The following is an 18,597-nucleotide window of genomic DNA, read 5'->3' as shown; positions in this document are numbered from 1 at the left end:
GAGGAGAAAGTAGAAGAGGAAAAAGAGAATGAAGAGGAGGAGGGGAAAGTAGAAGAGAAAGAGGTAAATGAGGAGGAGGAGAAAGTACAAGAGGAAAAAGAGAATGAAAAGGATGAGGGGAAAGTAGAAGAGGATGAGGAGGAAGATCAGAAAGTAGAAGAGGAAGAGGAGTCTGAGGAAGAAGAGGATGAGGAGAAAGACGGAGAAAGGTATGTTTACTAAGACTGAAATAAGAGAGTACACATTAAAGCCCCGTTTTGAAGCGGTGTCTCAAAAGTCAATGTGTGTCGATCACTGAACCCTAAATCACACCTGAAAGCAAAGTATCAAAACAGTGAAAACAGACAGAGATCTCCTTCATCAGCGCCTTATAAAACCTACAGACTTCATCCTCGCTGAATTGTGTCCACACTTACGGACAGCTGTGGCTGATGATAAAAGTTTGATGTTTTTTTTTTTTTTTTTTTACTCACTTTCCAGGGAGATCAGTTAGTTTATGATCTTATGAGTGTCAAACTTCGTAATGAGAGAGAGCTTTCACCGGATGTTTATCTTATCTTCTTTGCAGCTTTGTGTCTTTTATTTCTCTCTAAATTCTTAGCATGTGATGCTGCATGCAGGCCTGATTTGCTGCACCTCAGCTGGAATAAGTTAGGTAATCAAGTTAAGGAATCCAAATTGAATCAAAGATCTGAATTTAGCTGCAGTGACTTGCAAAAGTACTTGTTTAACTTGATCATGTTTATTTTTATTTTTTTTTTAAATATTATGACCACAAATTATTGATAACTTTGTGGCAAACTCATACATAGTTTTGGAAATTCCTGACAAATAAAAATCTGGAACATGTGCTTTGCAGTCAGCTGTATTTCCCCCCCTCCACCCCATTTTACTCTGCTGGCCCTAAATAAAATCCAGCGTGATTCATTTCAATTAGGTGTAAACTAATAAATCACACAGCATCATTTTTGTAATTTCATCTTAGTATAGCTACACCTGTTCAGTTAAAGCCTCAGAGGTTACTTTAAGAACACTGATGAACAAACAACTTTATGACAACCAAGCGTAAATCAAGGGTAGAATTTTGCATAAGTGAGGTAATAGAATAATATGACAGCAGAATAAAAAAAACGACACTACACACATCTTCTTGAACACAATCCACACTGTGAAACATGATGGTGCCGCCATCACGGTGTGGAAATACTTGTTTTCGACAAGGAGGCAGACGAGCGTTTACAGGAAGATGGTTAGAGGTCGTCCAGGAAACAAAAACTGCAAATGACTTGAGGTTGGAGTTTCACTCTCCAACAAGACAATCACCTCAAGCAGGCAGTCACAGCTGCAGTACAAGGGCGTACATCAAAGCACATTCCTGCTCACGTGTTAAAAAGGACCCATCAAAGTGYAGACCTAAGACTTATTTTTAATATTAGGTATTTTCTCCAGCTCTCAGGGTTCCTGGAACACCACATGGGAAATCCCTCATGAGGCAAGCACAGTGGAGAGGTGAACACACGTTTTTTTGTTGTTCTTTTTTGCACGCAGCGCACGCTCTGCTATTCTTCATTTATCCTCCCCTTTGATCTGTGTCCATTACCAGCTAAAAGCCTTTCTATGTCTGTCTGTCTCCCCCTCTCAGCCAAAAAGCTGAGAAGGAGGACAAGGCTGGAGATCAGCAGACGTTGATCATGTTTGAGAGAAAGTAAGTTGTCTCTTTATTAAGAGCTCCAGGTGCACATTGGCTCCTTTTATTCCCGTAACCTCGTTTTGCTTTCGCCGCGGTGGAGGAGCTGGGCTTTTACGGCGTTTACTCTCTGAGGTGGAAGTTATTGAGCACTGATGCTGATGGAAATAGGTCAGATATTTGTTACTACCTTCCCCTCAGAGCCGTCGCAAACATGTCCAGCCTCCAGCAACTCTGCTTTTTAATAAACGTTAGTGTGAATACGCCATCCGCTCATGTTACCGTTACGTGCTTGTTTGTGCCCCAGGTCCACTGAGAATGACTCCCCTTGGGATAAATGGATGACCCCCACTGTTTATACCATCTCCACTGGGACGGGAGATGGCGATGAGGAGGAAGTAAAGGAGGAAGAACGGTATTTATTTATTTTTTTTTGTTTTATTCAGCTTTATTTTTGCCCCAATCCAGAGCAATCAATTCCCATTAGAGATAATCTTAGCTGACTGCATCATTTTCATTACCGGTATTTTATATTAGTACAGATAGGTGCAGTTGTGCTGTTAAAGCCTCATTAGTGATTTAGAGAACATCGATGAGCAAACGGCGTCATGACAACCAAGTAACACAGCAGACAAGTCGAGGATAATGCTTCAATTCAATAATAAAACATCATGCTAAACACTGAACATGCTGCATTTTGTTGTTTCGTACTGCTGACGGGGTTGTTAAAATGTTCAGACCTTAATCTGACTGAGAACCACAAGCAAATCTTGGACTTATCTGTTGACAGAAGCTCTTCATCCTGTCTCACTCGATGAAGAACGTCAGTCTCCAGACGTGAATGGCTGGTAGACATTCCCACAACAAAGGAATTAACACATTTTTTAGGTTTTATCTGCAATTTCTTGAAAAAAGCAGGTTGGTTTTACCTCCCTTTAACATCTACGCTCTGTGTTCCACACAAATATCCCACTAAGGTTTGGGGTTATATTATGACAAAATGTGACGAAGTTCAAGGACTATGAATTTTCCTGGCACTGTGGTCTATTTAAGATTCCTGCTTGTGTTCTCCTACTTCAATTGATTTTGGTAACACAGCTGTTTTAGCTAAATTGATTTGTGCTAAATCCCTGTGGGAACGCAGATCCTGAACACTTTACTCAGGCTATACACGGACCTGCAAGTCCTGTTTCAACAGATCTATCAGCTCTAGTTCTGACGTTCTACAATCAGAGCGGCATTCCCGTTGCCTTTCAGCCTGCCCTCATTTGGCTCCCTCCCTCTAATTATCGGGCCACCACGTGTCGGATTGGTGACATGCAGTGGAGTCGTCATTCTGTCAAATCTGAGCCCAATGAATGACTGTCATTAACAGACAGTGGTGGGAAAAAAAAAAGAAAAAAAAAGGTGAATGACCCCGTCATATGACGGGTCTCATAACCCTTCGCACTCCTGTCATCTGTGAGTAAAAGATGACACGAATGTCTGTGCTCTCCGTCTGCAGGCCAGCCGTGGTAGCGGAAGAGCAACGGGTCCCAACACCAGAACCGGAAAGCAAAAAGTGAGCATCTCTCCAGAGTGGAAGCTTAACTTGAAGTTAGAATTTGCACCCGCATTAAGTTACTATCTGCTTTTTAGGCCTTTTGTGTACGTGAGGGAGTACGTCGATGCAAGTGAGCCTTTGCTCAATCTCAGGGACCCACTGAATGGGTAAGGCCGATTATTTGTTGTTTTGTTGAAGCAGTCATAGAAAGACATTAACCGATGTTGCTTGGATGATGGAACATTTTGTACTTTTCCTGTAGGTTGGACGATTTTACATCAAGCTCCATCAGTTACTCGTACAGCAGCCCCTCCAGCTACACCAGGTAATACCCCGGCACATAAACCTTTTTCATGCACCAAGACTTGAGAGTGTAGAGGGGATCTAGACACACATCCCTGTTAAAATTGAACATAAACCATCACAAATCATTTCCAAACTTTTTCCACCTGTAACATGACATTTTGTCTGCTCCTGACATAAAGTTCACCTGGCCTTGTAAGTTTATCCTGACATTTACTTATTTGCCTCCTTTAGGTAAGGCGATAGATTGCAGAAAGTGCAATAAAATCCCACAGCATTTTATATACATACTATTGAACAAAACTGTGTCAGATTTGTCTCGTAAGTAGAAGTTAAAAATAATGTCTTTCTTTTTGCAAGTCCGTAAAGAGGAGGAAATGCTATTTGTTCTGGTGTTAACTAGTATTATCAACACACGGCAACAGCATGTTTGTCTCCATGTGATGCACTCAAAAACACTCAAAAATAATGAAAATGCCCACATGCAGGTATTTTACAGAATTGTGTGTAGCACTTACTAGTTACGACGTGCTAATAAATATTTAATACCCGTCTCTCAAAGCATTTCATATGCAGTCAATTAATTGACTTTTAGTAGTTTAGTTGAATCAAAACATGCTCTAACAAAGTATTAGTTTAATGCTCTGCACGCATTGCAGCTATTTTATTACTTACATTATCCCCCTAACAGCTTTGCTTGGTTTTAAGTTGAACTGTACAGGATTAATGTCAGGTTTAAGGTGGAAATTATCCATCACGGTCTCATCTTTTTGTAAGAACGCCCTTGCTTTTTACAGGGGTAGTCTACATTTGTGAGATTCACTGTATGCTGAGTTTTTGTGGGAATTTTACATATTTACCTGAGTGCATTTATTTCACACTTCAGTTGCTATACTTCTCCTTCTGTATAGCAAGAAGGAGCTATACAAAATGCCACTTGCAACTCTACAACTCTCTTTTTTAAGTGCTCCAAGCTGCTTGTTTTCACCTTTGAGCGTGTTTACTTTTCTTTACATGAGGCCACTCTGGCTGATCTTGTTCAAACAGAGCGTCGTGTTATTTAAGATCAACCTCTCGGTAACCAGTACAACACTTAATCCACGCAACCGAGACAAAATCCAGTTTAAGCTAAAGGTCCGTCTCCTCCTGCCTGTTTATTTTACCACTTCTGACGCAACTAGACGTGGAAGCCATCTCGTTCAGCTAATTGGGGGACAGAATGGGGACATCAAAGGATTATTTACACGTATTAAAGGGGATCAGCCTAAATTGTTCTAATCGCTGTTGTTTCCCTCCAGGCTCTCCCCGTCGTCCACCTGCACGTACTGCGGAAAGCAGGTGGGCAACGATGCCAAGATCAGCATCGAGCACCTCAATATTAACTGCCACCCTGACTGCTTCAAGGTAAATGGCCTCCATTTGTGGATTTTGTTTTAATAGTGCTCTCTGGACCTATTGGCACTCCTGGTAAAGATGTGTAAAATCGTTGCTATTAATTCATCTTTTATTGCAGTAGTTTGGAAAATATATAAAAATCCAACCTTTAGTTTGAGCAGATCCATTAGGTCACATTATTGGCAACTCATAACAACTCCTATAAAATAGGTGTAACTCTGCTTTTCTAACTTGATCTATGCATCCATAAATTGTAATGAGCAATGACGACTTCCTGTTTCCCTGAGGTGCCATCATGCAGTTTCATTTCTATTAGCTATTGCCCACCAGGGTGCAGCAAAGAGTGGCACCTTGAGGCCTCCAGGTCTCCATAGCAACCACTAGATACTATCTACAAGCAAACCGGTTGCCGGAAAGACGCGTTTACCTTCCCACCATTACAATTAAATACAGACAGAGTTTGCTAATCTCTTCCGGGACATTAAATAGAGTGAATCTTTTGGTTTGAAGAACCTAAGACACTGAGTTTCTCAGCAACAAATATTCAATTTGGGTCTAGGCTGGAAAAGCACCTCCTACCCACTGTAAAGCATGGTGGAGGATCTGTGGTGTTGTGCAAAGGCACAGCTAACATTGTTAAAGTTCAAAGTATCATGAACTCTTAACTCTTTTAAAAACCATCTTTCAGTCATCTTTCAATGTGCAAAAAGTTGTATTTTTCAAACAATGTCAGTGTGGCATTAAAGAGGAATTCATCTGAAGGTGTTGCGCAATACGAATTGCATTTTCGACGAATGTTTTCATTCCAATAAAATGGTTTCTTTGAATATTTGTCAATCTGCATTCCAACACTGGTTTTCAAGGCTCCAGTGCTTTCATTCACTGCTAAAGATTTATTAAACGGTATGAAGAGGTAATTTTCCTTGGAACGTCACCTAAGATTATGCTCATTTTTTTTTTTTTTGTTCACAGTGTGATGTGTGCAGTAGGCCTATGGGAGACCTTCTCCACAGTATGTTCCTGCACAACAAAAAGGTCCACTGCGAGAGCTGTTACGCCACCGTTATTTAATCCTCGGAGCTTTTCATCACCTCCTTATCCTTGTCCCCCCAGCCCCTCATTCATGTTCATTTGCATAATAAGTGAGAACTGCTCTGAAGTTTGCACCGATTTCTTTCTTACTTTGCTGTAACACATTTTAAAGTGATAATAAAAAAAGAAACTTGAATTGTCAGTATGATAACGTCACATGTTGAACGGTCTATTTTTTTGGGGGGGGATGAAATATGTTTGTGTGTCAGATACAATGAAGGATGTGTTTTATATGTTTTTTTATGTAAAGATTCACAATATCAGGTGGGCTTGGACAATGTAATTCGATAACATGAGGCTCGCTACGTTTAAAAACCTTTTTTTTTTGCTTATTTTACTCATCTCGATACAAAACAGTGTGCTGAAATGTACAATGCGTTGCTAACAAAATAAAATGATTTAAACAATCCTGGTATAAACGTCTTACAAAAGTAGTGTGCTTGAAAACACACTTACAGAATGAGAATTATTGCACAAAGAGGAGTTTAGTGTGTTGCGACAAGTTCTGGGTAATAATATAAAATATTTATCACAAAAATTCAGACTAGATTTGCTTTCAAAGAACAACTGCTAGTGCAGAGGTTTCCGCCTACAAAGTTGCATTTCTCAAACTCGCCTCTTCCCTCGCACTGTCACTTCAAGTAGCTGTTTGCATAAATGCGACTGGCTAATAGCCATTGGCCACATGCAGATTAGCTTTAAAGAAGCACAAGCAGTCCACTGGCTGCTGCCTTGATGGTCTTCACACACAGTTAGGCAGATCTCCTTGGGTGAACAGGACAGGTCCCCTTGGCTCAGCTCCAGTCCAGAGAGAGAGATAAAAAAAAAAAGAAGGAAGCTTTCCAGGAGCATTTGCCTCTCTGCACCAGCTGCACAGAGAGCATTTCCTACATGTCCTTCTAAAGCATCCCCTTTGCCCAAGTGTGACCTTGAATAGAAAATTAAAACCTGTTGTGGTGTCTACAAAAACCCACCTTGAAAAAGTATTTCTAACCCTTTACATTTTTCCATTCATATTTTGTGACACTCCAACCGTGTACATCAGTGAATCATACAATCACTGATCGTAGGTGCTGCACGTTCAATATGAGATCGGACTAATTGCAAAAATCATGCAAAATCTGTGTCTGGACGTGCAAAGCTTCAAATGATTTGAAGCTGATTGAGATGATTCTAGTATTGATTTCAGGGGACTGAATGCACATGCCTGCCTATTTGTAAACCGTGCATCATTTTCCATCAATTAAAAAAAAAAAAAAAACTTCACATAAAATCCTGATAATGCACATTCAGGTTTTGGTTGTAATGTCACAAAATGTGAACAGTATCCCAACCCGCTCCAGGGGTTGGGATACTTTAGTAAGACGCCATAATCCACAAATATAACGGTGTTCTGGCTCGGTTGTGTAACCGCGAGTCAATCCGTCGTTTAAACAGAGGGGACTCGTAATGTGGGCCCCCCCAGCCTCCGCAGAGCTGGACGGGCGCCACGCTCTGTTTGTTTCCGAGCCTGTGTCAGTGTTTCCCTCTGGCTCTGCTCACAGCTATGTTTTGGATGTGCTTCCACAGCAGAGAGGGGTCCGACTCGTTGTGTCTTATCAGGGACTCCAGCCCCTCGGCCTGGTCGAGGCTCTGCCAGTAATCCTGCGGCCATATTTGCAACCATCTGCAGACAGATATGCAAACAGATTAGGCTAATTTCAGAGGCCGGCTCAATTAGACAATAAAAACGATTTCTCTCCCCTCGGGTTGACAGAGCAGGCGGTATTCCCACCTGGCACAGTCAGAGATTTAACCCCAACTCACCCGTCATCTGCAGGCAGGTCTTTGATATCTCCGTACCCCGGGCTGGGCAGTGGGCAGCCCATGTGGGAGTTGCTGGCCATTTTACGCTGAGGAGGTTGGGTTTTTTGGGGGGCTTTCCTATATGCCCTCTCGGCAGCCAATCGGGCATTCTCCTGGTCACAAACATAACATTCAAACCCATTTAAGTAGTTAGGCTTGCTCATGTCGTTAACTCCCCACTCACGGGAGTCCAAGCCCTCCAGCAAGCGAGTGTTAGTAATCCTTCTGGGGTCCTTGAACTCTAAATATCTAACGTATTCATCGTCGTTCTCATCCAGACGCTTGAGAAAGTCAGCGAGAGCTTTGGGAGAGGGAAAGCTATCTATAATTACGACAGAGTGGTCGTTGGGCATCCAGTCAGCCGCCACCGGGGAGCCTCGGTAGACGGGCACGCAGCCCTGATGGAGGGGCCGCCACAGCTTCTCCGTCATGTAATCTGGACACACGCCATTCTCCAGCGCCAGGTGGAACTTGTAGCGGGCGACGAAATTCATGAATCCGGGTTCCTCGCCAGTAGCGGTGGCCGTGTCCTCCAGGTGTTCCGGTAGGGGCCTGTTGTTCAAGCATTTCCCATAGGAGTCTACCTAAAGACGGGAAGGAGAGAAGGATGGAAGCGAGAGATGAGAAGAAGCCGCTAGGACACATTTATCATGGCAAAATAATAGCAAACTTTTCCGAGCTCAGGCTCTATTTATGGAACTTGTGAAAACCCACAGAAAGGGAAGAAGAGGATGGGTGGATTTTACAGAACAGGCAAAGGAAGAAATAGAAATATTTTCCAAATCTACTCCTGTTTTTTATTTTTTCAGCCCTATGTAGAGCTGGGAAACACTAATCGACTTCCACACTTCTGAACTGCATAGGAACTCTTTTCTTTTGAAATAAATAAATTAGGATCACAAGACTGACCTTTGCTAATTGGCTTTTAACATTCTACTTTAAACATGTTACTTAGATTATCTGATTTAACAGAACCTGTGTTTTTTTTTTAAAGGGAGTCCTACTAGAGGCAGAGGACATTCGTCACTCTCCAAATTATCCACTTCATGGTGAATTTAAGCTCCTACCGTCTGGGAAGAGATTCAGGAAGCCCAAATCAAGAACCACCAGAACCACCAAAAACTCTTTTGTTAGCCAGGTCATTGTTCTGATCAGTTTTAAATGTGATTAGGTCAGACCTAGTCATTCAGCCTGTGTTATTGACATTTGTACGGATATTTCAAAGATTTGTTTTTCACTACTTTGCAATGTTGTTGTGCGATTGTGTCTGCGTTTGAATTTTTTTCCCACCTTGCTGCAGAGACAATTTCCCTAGAGGGACGACAATGAAATGGTTCTGATACTGAGGATGTTGTTTTCTTTTTAAGCCAGCAGACACAGATGAACATATATTTTTCATCTAAATGCAGAGAATATCAAGTCTGCACTTGATATTCTCTGCATACCGAGTTCCTCACTGCTCACTGCACTTGCAGGAGCCGTGAGGAAAAATCTGCCTGGCAACAACAACGAGAGTTAATGAGATTTTTTTGACTCAAAAAGGTTGTGCTGACCTATAAACTGCTTTCAGACAATATAGTACACCTCTCTGTTCCCAGATGGAGCATTAATGGTGCATTAAGGGCTAATGAAACCAAAACTAATTTCAGGTGCAGTTTAATAACAACTAAACACAAACCCTTAAGTCTTCTTAATAGAAACGCATTACATCAACATATATAGAACACTTGCAAATGATTCCTGAGCATCTACCTGGCTCATCAATGTGCAATTAATCAATAGAAGACAGCATCTGTATATTTTTGTCCTCAATGATGCTGCAACAACGGTGCTATTCTCTCATATGTCTGAATTTACCCCCCAAAAAATCTCATTCATTATAATTAAAGCGGAAACAAAAGCACTGTACCTCGATGTACTTCATGAGTTCGTGAACGTATCGATCTCTGTCTGACGGCACGTCACAGTGAGACTGCATGTAAAGAACAGGAGCCAAGCCCTCCCTCCTGAGGCGGTTCTTCTCCTCCAGAGACACAGCCACAGGCTCCAGCAGGTACTCCAGGGAGGGCAGCCACTGCAGGGTCAGGGGGTAGTCTGACTCCCTGCGAAATGTGGCCGTGTAATTAAACAGCCGGATTCCGGGTCCGTGCGAGAGGATGTAGTTGTTCATCGGTGACTCCTCGTGGAAAAGTGCCCAGGTCTGGTGGCGCAGGCGAGGGAGTGGAGCCTCGTATGCCCTGAAGTCCGTCCCGTAAAAGATGATGGATGCCGTCCTCTTGTACAGCTGGACCTTTTCGAGAACAGGTCGAGATGAAACAGGGCAACAATAATTAATATAAATGTACGCATATACACAGTGCCTTGTAGAAGTCTTGTACTCTTGAACTTCTGCTGATGTTTAAGATGCTAAAACCACAAATTTCAATGTGTTTTATTGATATTTTACGACTTAGACCAGGGGCGTCAAACTCACTTTCATTTTGGCGGTATATACCAGAATGTATTAGTAAATTTAACAAAAAAAAACATAAAATAACATAATTTTCCAAAGTCTGTACAAATAGAAGTCCATAAATTGTCCCAGGCATTTTCATTCAGCAGCTACCTCACACTGAAATAACAGCCACAAGTGTTTTGGGATATGTCATTACTGGGTTTATATTTCGAGAGACTGCGATCTCAAACTAAGTCAGACTGAATGGAGAGAGTCTGTGAACATCAATTTTTATGGCTTTCTTTAATGATTGGCTATCGTACAGCCATTCCATACAGTCATTTAATTAAGACAGCCATGTTTTGGTAGGTGTTCTGTGCTGCTGTACTCTTTTCCTCTCCAGGTGAGGGACTGAACACCTTATTGAGATATTGAAAGCTTTGGATATTGTTTTATAACCCATATATGCTTTGAACCTCTCCGCAGCTTAACCCCTGACCTGTCTGCTCTTCATGATGCTGCCGTTCTCTAACAAAACCTCTGAGGCATTAACAGAGCAGCTGCATTTAGACTGAGATTGAATCACACACAAATTAACTGTATTTACAAATAAGGTGACAACATCTAAGAGAAAAATGGTGGGAGTGGATTTTAATTAAACAGATCAGCATAAGGGGGGTAAACACATAGGCACGCCACACTTTTCAGATTCTATTAAAAAGGAAAAAAGGGAGAGAAGGGGGTCAGTTTTGATCTACTTGTGTTAATCACATACTGCTTATAAAATACTTTGAAGTTTAGTGTTCCAACGTCACAACGAGTGATAAAGTAGGAGGAGTATTAACACTAATGCAAAACACAGTATTTTCCTGCTACTCAAGCCCAGACTTCCAGAAAAAAAACTTTAGTTGTTGGTCTCTCTTGTATACCTTGCGATTGCTCGTCACCAAGCAGGAGGACGTGGCGCAGTCGATGCGTTCAGTGTCACCGGGGAAATGTGGGAAAAGTCCCCCGCTCCACCACAGGAGAATGGGCAGCTCCCTTTTGCTGCGGCGGTCACTGTTCCCTGGTCCTCTGTATGAGGAGACGGAGGCAAACTCCATGTCCGACAAAGCGCTTTGTGGCTGAAAGGCTCCTCGGTCCGACACGTCCAGTACGTCCAGGAGCAGCTGGTCTCCAGAGAGAGAGGCGAAGGAGACCCACACCCAGCAGAGGACAGCGAGCAGCCCCAGACCCACGCAGGGTAGCAGCCTCCTTCTACCTGCCATCTGCGGAACGGGTAAAACAAATAATAAAATATAGGTTCCCCTACCTCCATGTTCACTATCATAATGTGTTATTCAACTCTGCCAAACAAAGTGAACATCTATGGGACTAAACCTCCCAGTTATCCAGATATATCGAAGCAATAACGCCATTTTTCCCCTATATCACTATGAAATACACAAAATGCATACTAAATATTTAAGAAATAAAATATGTATTTGTATTAAGAGTAAAACTTGCCTCTGATGAACGCTCCTAACGGTTTATTCGCCAACATCAGTAACAACAGACTCTTCCTCGTCGCTTCAAAAGTTACCCTCCTCTGGCGCCACCTACAGCCAAGCTAAATGAAAGCAGCAGTAAACGCAGAATCAGCCGAGTTTGTTGAGTTTTTTTTTTTTTTACAATCTCAACACTTTCTTGCTATGTCCTTTCATCTCATGGCGAAATTCTGTAAATTAGGCAAATATGATAATATGATTGAGCTCAGTTATTAACACAACACATAAAACGTAACAAATACTTTCGTTTTAAACAAAAAAGTTGCAGATACTATATCGCCCCAAAAATATTTTGAATTAAAAAATATACTAAAACAATGTGTATGTTAAGATATACAAAGAAAAAAGTGACTTTTAACAGCTTGCTGCTCAGACATGGTATTCCACATACCTTAAATGTAGCGAGAGGTTAACTGATATAGATCAACATACCACCCATTTAGCCAATCTACAACTTTCTTGCCTTGTATTGTTCCTAACCAATGTTTCAATGTGTAGCTCATTTCAGACAACGTTATTAAACCACAACAGAACATTATCCATCTTTTAGATCAAAGTCATGTAAACTTTACTGTCTATCTTTACTTCTCAGGTCTTCATTTAAACTTTAGCTAACATATAATTAGTAAAATTATCTGATTCAGTGACATTAAGTCATGTATGGACATGTCACCAAAGAGCCTTCATTTGTTTTCTTTGGAATGCAGCCTGTCAAGCCTCCTTGTTCTCCTGACATTTTAGGGGGCTTGACTTAGTTTCAGTTGACTGAAAAAAATGCTGTAGAAAACAGTTTAGACTTTGCAGTCTGCACATGTATGCACAGGTTTCACTGAAACATTCCTGGTTACTTCTACCGGACAAGCATTTAGCTCAAAGTCAGGTGTCTTCAGTGCTTATCGTTTAAAAGTCTCTGCATAATGTTTCAATTACAGCTTTATTCACAAATTCCAACGGTGTGAAAAATGATTAAGAGAAGGTTTCTCAGGAAACCCTTTGCAGTGTCAGGGCCATTTGCATCCAAAAGGCAGAAAGAACATTGACTCCAAGTCAGAATGTCAACACATCGAGGTTAATTCACAGAAAAGACATTGTATTTCATAGACTTGTCTAATAATATATACATTTAATGATAGAACCAAATGGTTAATTTTATAATATATATTATATTATATTATATTATATTATATTATATTATATTATATTATATTATATTATATTATATTATATTATACACAAAAATATTGCTTGAGAAAATAAATAAACAAACATTTTTCAGGTGCCTTTGCGGGCTCTAGGACCCAGGTTCCCGCGGCTCTTTAACGCCACTGGGCACGTCACGACACGTCTCGGTCAGATGCAGGGGAACTGGGCAGACCTCGCAGTGTTATTGACCAAAAACAAGGTGAGTGATAAATTGTATGTGTGGTTGGCGCATTCATCTAGGGAAACAAATCACAGAAGGAATACATTTCATTTGTGTTCAGCATTAAGTTTTTCTCTTTTCTTTTCTTCCACATAGTTGTAAGTTGGTTACACAGTGAGGCTAACGGTTAGCTTGACCAGCAGCAGAGTGTCAACAAGCTGTCAGCTTAGCTTCTGAACCGCTACTCTTCGTTTCATTGTCAGGAGGCTGAGCAGGATTTCAGTGTCAGCTGCTCGTTTCGGTTCCTTGTTAACTTCTGCTTTCTGAACAAGTGAGTTCAGGAAGAGTTTTTTATTATTTGTTGTTGTTGCCTTCAGTCAAAGTGGACAAGCTTGAACATGTCAAACTTGATGTTTGTTTTGAGGTTGCAAAACACGCTGTTATCACTCAGATTGTCGCTTCCATTAATGTGATGCAGCTGCTTATTTTTCCCCCTCCCTCTCTAACAGGGTGGTTTTATGTTCATGTTCATCTCCTTAATATTGTTCATTCTATTATTTTTAGGCTTAAAAATAATAATGCTTAAAGTAATGAAAAACTAGGCTGGAGACGTCTCGGTGCCTCACCCCTGTCGCTCTGCTTGTGAAACTGGTTAAACCATTACAGATTTGTAATATTGGTTTCATTCCCCAAACAGTTTTCATGCAGGCGTGCTTAGTCTCAAACCCAAGGTCTAGAAGCCCTAAAGTTTTCTTTCACTATTCTTTTTATTGTGTTATAGCTATTTAAAAAAAACTATAAAACTGAATCTGAGTATGAAAAATCAAAAGCAGACCTCAAAACCTGATACATTTTATGTATAAAGCGCCGTCCTTCACTATGTATTTACAAACACAAAAGAGACTTGATATTAAGCATGTTGTGAATGTCAACTGAGAAGAGCATAATTTGGAAATTACCATAAATAAGATTAACTTTAGCCATGAGTGCAAAGGAAATATTGTTTTCTTTTAAACCATTTAAAATGCAATTGCTGCGACTGTTAAGATTTTCATGCAAATTAAAATAACTATGTATTTTTATTTTGTTGCCGTGTGTCATAATAGAGCTGACGATTTACTCTTGAGAAAGGTCGCACCCATTTAGTTTACTCACAGGAGATGCTTAATGAATCCGATGACAGCACTGGTGCTACTACTTTCCATTCACACGGAAACAGCAGGTGTTTGAGGATCTGAGCACACGGAATCACGATAACAGTCTCAAGCCGATGTCCGCACAGCTGTAATCTGATCCATGCACTTTAGCTGTGCATGCGTATTTAATGATTTGTGAGGACGGTAAGGTTTTATAATGCACATTTGATGCCATCTTAAATTACACGAAATTCCTTTATTTGTGACGGTGTAGGGCTTTTTGTAGCTTCTCAATTATTATCCAAGACTAATTTGAATGTATTCCTTGATTGCTTATCGTTTCTTGCTGTTCTTTCTCTCTCTTGGTTACGTTGACACTGATCTTCCACCCATTGCAGTGGCCTGAAACCCACCAGAGAGGCCTAACTGGGTGGGAGGAAACACGATGAGTAGGAACAACGTGCTCCTGAAAGTGATCCTGCTGGGAGACGGCGGAGTCGGGAAGTCCTCTTTGATGAACCGCTACGTCACAGACCGCTTTGACTTGCAGTCGTTTCACACCATTGGCGTAGAGTTCCTTAACCGAGACTTGGAGGTGGACGGGCGCCCGGTCACCCTTCAGATCTGGGACACGGCGGGTCAGGAGCGCTTCAAGTCGCTTCGCACCCCGTTCTACCGGGGCGCAGACTGCTGCCTGCTCACGTTCGCCGTCAACGACTTGCAGAGCTTCCTAAATCTCAGCTGCTGGAAGAAGGAGTTCATGTTCTACTCTGACGTTAAAGAGCCGGAGAGTTTCCCTTTTGTGGTGCTGGGCAACAAGGTCGACATGGAGCGGAGGGAGGTCGGGGAGGACGAAGCACGGGCCTGGTGCGAGGAGAATGGCTGCTGCCCTTACTTTGAGACCAGCGCTAAAGACGACACTAACGTCACGGCTGCGTTCGAAGCAGCTGTCCGGGTGGTTCTAGCTGCTGAGGACCAGATCGGTCACGCACTACTCGGCAGCACGATTGATCTTCATGGCAACCGTAAAACCTCTCGCGGCTCATGCTGCTGATGGTTCATGGGGTACTAAGCTTTTTCTCGCTGAAACTTGCCTGTTTGTTCTGACAACAGGTGTACTGTAGGCTTAAGGTACAGCATCCAGTAAGGACACTATGCAGGAGATGCAGCTTGTGTGAAGAAGCTGATGTCGGGGATTTCAGCTGCTGTCTTGTGAGCTGAATTGTTGCTCTTATGAAGGCACAGGCATTCTGCGACAGGCGCGCTCGTCTTTTCTGCTTTCAGTGCTATCTCACAAAATATTGCATCCTTCTCTGTTTATATGCGAGGGTGGTATCAAATAATGGAATGAAGCATTGTCTTTTATCTCGTATACTGGAAGACAAAGTGTCAGTTTTCTCATAAATACGCAGAAATACGGAGTTGCTATGTTTTCTGATCTCAAAGTGATTAGGCGTGGGTTATTGGTATGAAGATAAAAATGAAAGTAATGATTTCAATAACCATGAAAAACCCTCCATCGCAACACTCATATGGTTTAAAATTATTTTTAAAGAGATACAAGAGAAAGTCCTGGAGTTTTCTCTCCCTGCGTTGCCCCTCCTCCACTTGTTTTTTTTCCCCTTCTACTGACTGAAAGTAGACCAGTTTAGTAGTTTGAAAATATTTCCAGCTGACCGTCACCTTTATTAAAGTGGTGCTGTTTTAAAATGACTGTTTTAAGAATTATCTGATAAAATGTGTAACGAGCCATTACATCACGGTATTCATTTTAGTTTGCATAAGCAAACTATGAACATCTCAAACTACATGGAATCCCTTGACTATCTGAGCTGCTTGTATTGATTAGGTTTGGGCCAGTATGAAGGTATACTTGGTCATACCGTTTCAAAGGTCTAAAGTTATTATACTATGATAAAGTGACGATGTAGCTAAAATTTTCTTTGGCTGCCCCTCCTCCATGTATATAAATGTGCACTGCTGGTCAGATTGCTGAAAGAAATTAGGTTTTATTTTTTCATACTCAAAGAAAAGCCCAATCCGGCCTAAAAAGACGGTCAAGGTGTCGAAAAGAACGCCATCCTTCGCCCTTGCTTGGGTGTTTTAATGCTGCATTTGGAAGCTTGAAGCTTACTAGTGAACTGTTGTGACTAAAATATGCAACACATGATCAAATCTTTGCGTGAACAGAGGTAAGCTGTTGTTTCTACTGGAGACTACAGACAAAATTTCATATCAGTCCATACCTAATGGTGATATACTAAAAAGTATTAACTATGGTACTATACTGTCGAGTTATGAGCAAAAGCATGCGCTACACACAGACCATTTGAGTACTACAGTTTACACAAATGCTGACTGAGCTTCAATTTGTGGTACGATAAACTACAAACGTTAGTACTCTAAAAAAGAAAGGCTACAAGGTACATTCAGTAGAAAGGGAATGTTGATCATCAGGTTTACGGTTTTGCCCGTGAGCATCAGTTACACGGTAGTGTTTTGTTTGCCTCTGCACTGTGTTGAGGCTGGGTGTAATTGAGAATTTAATGTCTCAGCTGTGACAGTTTACCAGGCAACGAATGCCTGTTGAACAAAATAATTAAAAAGTCGTTCTGCCTCTGGCGTTTTTCTTTTTTTATTTCTATCCAACAGTTACATTGGGCTTCAATGTTTGATCAGGGACAGTTGAAGAAACTTTTCCTTGATGGGTTGAAGAGCTCTAATTATTAACGGCCTCCCTGTAATCCTGCGTCGGCCTCAACATTCCAGGCTTCTAACTTTGCCTCCTGAGGGTCTCCTGAGTATTACTGATAAATGAACATCTCATTACTTCCGGTGTGTATATTCTACATCACCTCTTCATTCTTACAGCATTTTCCAAAAACATACAAAGCACTTGGGAAAGTTTACATCCGTCATTGTATTCACATACCTGACACTGGCCACATGTACATTTCACTTTGTTTTTATTAGGGGTGGCCAGAAGGCTCTTGTTTTTTTTTCCATGTATGGTATTGGATAATGTTACAGCTAATACTGATTTAAACTGAACTGTCATTATGTATGTGTAGTACTTTATTTTTTTCCAGATAAAATTGATTATCTTTTTAACTAGAAGGTCCTATATTATTGTATCTGTTTCATTTTGTTTGTCTGTCACAGCCTGAGATGCATCGTTTACCTACCAAGATCAAAAGTATAAACATTTGTCTTTTTGAACTAATGGTAATTGCAAGAATTCACTGTGAAAGTGAACTGAGTAAGGTACTGTTACTTTAATCAAGCTATAAGCTGATAATGAGTTTGTTTGTGTTGGGTCATTTCACCTCCTTGCTACTTTGTACTACTGTAGTTTTTCACTTTTTAATACATTGATGTTCCTGATATGAAAAAGAGAAGTCTGCTACATGACCTAAAACCCTTCATATTCGTCCTGTAGATGTCCCATACTTACATTGCCAGCCTTTGACTTAAATTACAGGTATGCTGTAAGGAAATGTGATTTTGAGACTAAAATCTACCCACAACTTGTTCATTAATTTTATTTTGATCAAATGTCTCTTGTGTTTCATAAATTGCGCAACAGGCTTACAAAATGAGATCAAAACTACAATCAGTGTCAATGGCTCATATTTAAATATAGAGGATTTAAACATTTTTTGCAATTACCTCCGTCTCCTAAAAATGGATCACTACCAATAGAAATGAAATGAGACATGGGTAAGTTTTAAAAAGGCAACTCTTTGGTGCAAATTGGCAAAGGTGTAAGATGACCCAGTGTTGCATTGTTTTACAAAAACTGTGAGCTGAAGATGTAATTTAAAGACTACACCAACTCTTAAAACGAGGGCTAATAGCTGTTATTGTGATTTAACTTCATTTTCTTACACTGCTGCTTGAGTTTTATCTAGTTTTCACTGTGAAGTCTTTTTTAACCTGAAATCAACATTGTTGGTAAAATCAGTGTTGGCCAAGAGCACATTTCCTATGTTCTGATCATTTTCCCCATGTTTAGTATTTATGAATGTAATCTTTCCATGTTTTTAATTTGACATTTTTTAAATGTAAAAATACTGTTTTACTTCATGTGCTCAACTCATGAGCGCAGCTTGATCTGTGCAGAACAATAGTTTCATTTTGATTATGTGCTGATCTGAGATAGCTGCCCTTCCTCTACTTTGCACTAGTAATAGTAACGCTAAAGAATTCATCTCCAGTGCTTGGCTTCAAATAAAGTGTGCATCATACCAGA

At 40.9% G+C, this 18,597-nt stretch overlaps 3 protein-coding genes across 4 annotated transcripts in view; 2 read left to right on the top strand and 1 right to left on the bottom strand.

Annotated features, from left to right (window-relative positions):
• Nucleotides 1-6,427, top strand: part of znf185 (zinc finger protein 185 with LIM domain) — an 18,039-nt gene extending 11,612 nt beyond the window's left edge. The window contains exons 22-30 of the mRNA XM_008420031.2: nt 4-209; nt 1,450-1,509; nt 1,643-1,705; nt 1,995-2,102; nt 3,192-3,248; nt 3,326-3,397; nt 3,493-3,555; nt 4,832-4,937; nt 5,901-6,427. Coding sequence (XP_008418253.1) covers nt 4-209; nt 1,450-1,509; nt 1,643-1,705; nt 1,995-2,102; nt 3,192-3,248; nt 3,326-3,397; nt 3,493-3,555; nt 4,832-4,937; nt 5,901-5,999 — 834 coding nt within the window. The 3' untranslated portion in view covers nt 6,000-6,427. The remainder of the gene's footprint in view (nt 1-3; nt 210-1,449; nt 1,510-1,642; nt 1,706-1,994; nt 2,103-3,191; nt 3,249-3,325; nt 3,398-3,492; nt 3,556-4,831; nt 4,938-5,900) is intronic.
• On the bottom strand, nt 5,979-11,883 carry fut11 (fucosyltransferase 11 (alpha (1,3) fucosyltransferase)). Its single transcript, XM_008419997.2, has 5 exons — nt 11,806-11,883; nt 11,229-11,567; nt 9,775-10,155; nt 7,827-8,449; nt 5,979-7,686 (listed from the first exon to the last, which is right to left on the bottom strand). Exons 2-5 carry the CDS (start codon nt 11,565-11,567, stop codon nt 7,536-7,538), a joined length of 1,494 nt encoding a protein of 497 aa, XP_008418219.1. The 5' UTR covers nt 11,806-11,883; the 3' UTR covers nt 5,979-7,535.
• Nucleotides 11,531-18,597, top strand: rab9b (RAB9B, member RAS oncogene family). Of its 2 annotated transcripts, XM_008419999.2 has the most exons (4): nt 11,531-11,578; nt 13,123-13,248; nt 13,366-13,540; nt 14,744-18,597. In XM_008419999.2, exon 4 carries the CDS (start codon nt 14,791-14,793, stop codon nt 15,397-15,399), a length of 609 nt encoding a protein of 202 aa, XP_008418221.1. In that variant the 5' UTR covers nt 11,531-11,578; nt 13,123-13,248; nt 13,366-13,540; nt 14,744-14,790; the 3' UTR covers nt 15,400-18,597. The 2 variants fall into 2 exon arrangements, with proteins under 2 accessions (XP_008418221.1, XP_008418220.1); XM_008419998.2 differs by lacking the exon at nt 13,366-13,540 and having other exon boundaries at nt 11,533-11,578.

This window comes from Poecilia reticulata, linkage group LG10 (assembly GCF_000633615.1).
Source record: "Poecilia reticulata strain Guanapo linkage group LG10, Guppy_female_1.0+MT, whole genome shotgun sequence".
NCBI classification, from domain to species: domain Eukaryota; kingdom Metazoa; phylum Chordata; class Actinopteri; order Cyprinodontiformes; family Poeciliidae; genus Poecilia; species Poecilia reticulata.
Note: the sequence above shows the minus strand (reverse complement) of the source record. Positions and strands in the feature narration are given on the sequence as shown.

Excerpts from the sequence above, each read along its gene's own strand:
- fut11 (XM_008419997.2), bottom strand. The coding sequence starts at position 11,567 with ATGGCAGGTAGAAGGAGGCTGCTACCCTGCGTGGGTCTGGGGCTGCTC. Across the intron at positions 10,156-11,228 it reads TGGTGACGAGCAATCGCAAG|GTCCAGCTGTACAAGAGGAC; the intron begins GTATACAAGAGA and ends GTTCTCGAAAAG. Across the intron at positions 8,450-9,774 it reads AACTCATGAAGTACATCGAG|GTAGACTCCTATGGGAAATG; the intron begins GTACAGTGCTTT and ends TCCCGTCTTTAG.
- rab9b (XM_008419999.2), top strand. The coding sequence starts at position 14,791 with ATGAGTAGGAACAACGTGCTCCTGAAAGTGATCCTGCTGGGAGACGGC.